Raw genomic sequence first — 3,535 nt, forward strand, 5'->3', positions numbered from 1 at the left:
GCCCCCATGCTGGGATTGGGGTGGTCCCATGTCCCCGCGGAGGGTGCTGGGGCAGGGTGCGGGGCAGGGCACTGGGTGCTCCCCCGCTCACCACCTCCCCTCTCGCGGCAGGGCTGGCTCGGTGCCCTGGTGCTGCTGGGCGCCCTGTGGCTGTGCCGCGGCCTGCGGCGCCCGGGCGGCCCCCTGCACGTGCACTGCTACAGCGCCGGCGAGCTGCAGGACGGCGAGGCCCCCGCGCACCTCGTCAGCCGCAGCCTGCGCTGGGACCACTACGTGCCCGTGCAGCTGGTGCCGCAGCTGGAGCGCCTGCAGCAGGAGACGCAGCGCCGCCGCCGCCGGCACCATGAGCGCGCCTGTCCCGCGCTGCAGCTCCGCGTCGGCCTCCGCAGCGAGCCCAACGAGCGCTCCATCTCGCCATGGCGCTACCGGTGAGTGAGTGGGGGGCCACCCCGTGTGCGGTGCTGCCCCGTGCCTCAGTTTCCCTGCTGCAGCAACCAGCTAGCAGCTGTCCTCCTGGGGGGGTGGGGGGGGGTGTCACCCTGCTCCTGGGAGCATGAGCTTGCAGGGCTGGTACCCGGCAGCATTGCAGCAGCGCGGGGGCAGCCCGGGCAGGGGGAACTGGACTGACCCCTGCTCCCCTGCCCGCAGCATCGACGAGGACGAGAACCGGTACCCGCGGAAGCTGGCCTTCGCCGAGTGCCTGTGCCAGGGCTGCGTGGACGTGAAGACGGGCCGGGAGACCACGTCGCTCAACTCGGTGACCATCCACCAGACCATGATGGTGCTGCGGCGCAAGCCCTGCCCGCGCCCCGCCGGCCTCGGCCGCTTCACCTTCGAGGTGGACTACATCAGGGTGCCCGTGGGCTGCACCTGCGTGCTGCCCCGCACCGGGCGCTGAGCCGCCGCYGCCGCCGCTGCCGCCGTGCTCCCGGGGAGCCCGGCCCTAGCGTGACTGTGTCACTACACCCCACCGTGCTTGTTTTAAAGCACCCATCTATCACTGTGGAGCTGGGGTTTGCCCTCCTCTGGCTGTCACCTTTTTATTTATGAGTTATTTATAAGCCCTGCCCCAGGGCTGAGGGGCTGCGCAACGCCTGCTGGGCATCTTTTTTTTTTTAGACATATATTTATTGCTGATCCCCTGCGAGAGCCGCGGCTGCAGCTCTGGGGTCCTGCATCACCCCAAGGCGCCCGCGGCCAGGCCCTGCGAGTGCTCCCTGCGCGCTTGCTCGTTATTTATTGCTCCGTATTGCTATTTATTGTGCCCTGTATGTGCTATTTAACGCTGCCCGCGGTGCTCTGGCTCCGCGCGGGGCACCGTGCAGCCTGCAAATAAAGCCTGACCCACCCCACCGCCACCCGCGTGTTGCCTGCTGTGTCCCCGGAGGGGTGCGAGGAGGGCTCAGCCCTGGCGCGGTGGGTGAAGCACCAGGGCACCCAGCAGCCCAGCGCAGGAGCCCCAGGGAGGCGCGGTGGATGGCTGGGGCAGGCGATGTGCCCCATGGTAGGGATGCCCCCCCCCCCCACAATTTCTCTCCCCCCCCCAGCACCCAAGTAAGTGGGATCCAGCCCCGCCGCCAGCCCTGGGGCACCCGCAGCCACCCACACCTTTCCCATGGCTCTGCCCCCACTCGCCCCCGGGCACCCACGTCCCAGGGGCCCAGCGCCACCTGCCGGGACCAGCCCCACACCGCCCCCCCCCCCCCAGCACCCATGGGTGCCATGGGGAGGCCACGCACCCTGCAACCGCCCCAGCCCGGGGCATTGCAAAGGGGGGATCCCTGGAGCAGCCACTGCCACCTACCAGCAGTTAGTTTGGCCAGAAATGGGGTCGTCGCCACCAAGCAGGACTAAGGACAAGGCTGTCCCCTGCAGTCTTGACGGGGCAAGACGGCTCAGGGCAGCACATGACATGCAGGGCACAGCCATTTCTGAATATYGGCTTATAAACTGACCAAGTTAAGGGAAAAAAATTGCAGTTACCTAGGCCCTTGGTGTCCCTAGGAGCAGCTCCGGAGAGAGAGATGGTGCAACTCACGTGTCCGCAACAGCTCCTGGCCGTTGTCTGTGTCACCCTGGTCCTCCCCAGGGTGCCCGAGCACGTTGCCCAGCACCGTGCCCCTCGCCTCTGCCCACTGCGGGGCTGCCACCAGCCAGGCGTGCAAGGCAAAAGGCCCCTGCTGTTCTTCACAGCCCAAATGCCAGGGCTAAGGGGTGACATTAAAAGCCAAGTGGGGGCAGAAAAAAAAAAAAAAAAAAAAAAAAAAAAAAAAAAGGTGTCTCCATCCCCATGCATGGGCCATGGGGACGGCGCTGCCCTCCATGAGCAGGATAATCCCCCGTGCCCTGTTGGGGGCACAGCCGGTGGCCAGGGGGCCGAGGGCAACACCAGGGCCAGCAGCTCAGCTGCACGGGGGCTTTGATGCCAGGGAGCGATGCTGCAATGCGCAGGGCACCAGGGCAGCAAGGGCTCCCTGGCTTGCAGCAAACAGCAGGAGCGGCTAAAGCTTTAACAACGCGGCACCGAGCGGGGAAGTTTGTGTCATGTTAGAAAACCACCGGCTGTTACGATCAGGCTGTATCGCAATTCGCCTTAGGCCCCARCATTGCTTCCTGCAGGCATCGAACCGCCCCGGTAACGGCAGTGCGATGGCCACGGCATCGCCGACAGTGCCAGAGCAACAGGGCCGCGCCGGGGCAGTCGCTGCCTGAAGCGAGGGGACGGCCACCATCGCCTTTTAGCGCGTGCCCCGTGCAGCCTGCCGCCGCAGGGGATGTGCCCGTAATCCTGCTGTTGGTTTGCCATTAAACCCCCCAGGCCAGCACCAACCCCGTCCCCCCGCTGCGAAGCCCGGGGCAGCCCGAGCAGCAGTCTCATTCCCCATGTTCAGCGCTGTAAGAGCCTGTCACAAATATAATATCCCAGTGCTGGGATATTGTGCAGGGATGTGCCAAGGGATAGACACKTAGAGCCCAGTGATTACTCTTAAGGCAACAAGGGAACATACGTGCACAGAGAAATAACCCATCCCCTCGCGGGGGTCTCGCACTGAGCACTGGCGCTCTCATCCCCTGCAACCCCGGGCAGAGCCGAGCCAAACACGGGGTGGGGGTGTGTGTGTGTGGGGGGAGTTTATTCATTTTATTGCAACAGCAACCACAAAAGGAGGCGATAAAAAAAAAATGCGCGAGGCAGTGCAGGGAGCAGAGCTGCGTGCTCCCCCGGCCCGGCCCCGTGGGGCTGCGCGTCCCCCTGGAGAGCTTGGGGCCCCCCAGGGTGCTGGGCAKCCCCAGGGATTCGGGGGTGTCCCCCAGGGCTGCAGCAGGGAAGCGGCGGACGAGGGGCGCAGCCGGGGCGGCGGGAGGGCCCGGCCTCACTCGGCCTCGACGGTGATGGGGTTCACCTGGCCCCCCGCTTCGGCCGGCGGCTTCTTGCGCGCGTCGGCGGGGGGCCGGGGCGGCGGGTTGGTGGGCGGCTGCTTGATGGTGTCGCCCATGTGCGGCCGCTCCCGGGGCTTCTGCTCGATGGGCCTCC

The 3,535-nt window shown here is 66.2% G+C and overlaps 2 protein-coding genes across 2 annotated transcripts in view; one reads left to right on the forward strand and one right to left on the reverse strand.

The window, feature by feature from the left end:
• The window catches only part of IL17C (interleukin 17C), a 1,675-nt gene extending 344 nt beyond the window's left edge, over positions 1 to 1,331 (forward strand). Inside the window, exons 2-3 of the mRNA XM_026092042.1 lie at positions 112 to 428; positions 649 to 1,331. Coding sequence (XP_025947827.1) covers positions 112 to 428; positions 649 to 898 — 567 coding nt within the window. The 3' untranslated portion in view covers positions 899 to 1,331. The remainder of the gene's footprint in view (positions 1 to 111; positions 429 to 648) is intronic.
• Positions 1,332 to 3,112: 1,781 nt separating this feature from the next.
• Positions 3,113 to 3,535, reverse strand: part of LOC112978482 (cytochrome b-245 light chain) — a 3,324-nt gene continuing 2,901 nt past the window's right edge. Inside the window, exon 6 of the mRNA XM_026092049.1 lies at positions 3,113 to 3,531. Coding sequence (XP_025947834.1) covers positions 3,375 to 3,531 — 157 coding nt within the window. The 3' untranslated portion in view covers positions 3,113 to 3,374. The remainder of the gene's footprint in view (positions 3,532 to 3,535) is intronic.

This window comes from Apteryx rowi, unplaced genomic scaffold (assembly GCF_003343035.1).
Source record: "Apteryx rowi isolate R43461 unplaced genomic scaffold, aptRow1 scaffold_94, whole genome shotgun sequence".
Lineage (NCBI taxonomy): Eukaryota > Metazoa > Chordata > Aves > Apterygiformes > Apterygidae > Apteryx > Apteryx rowi.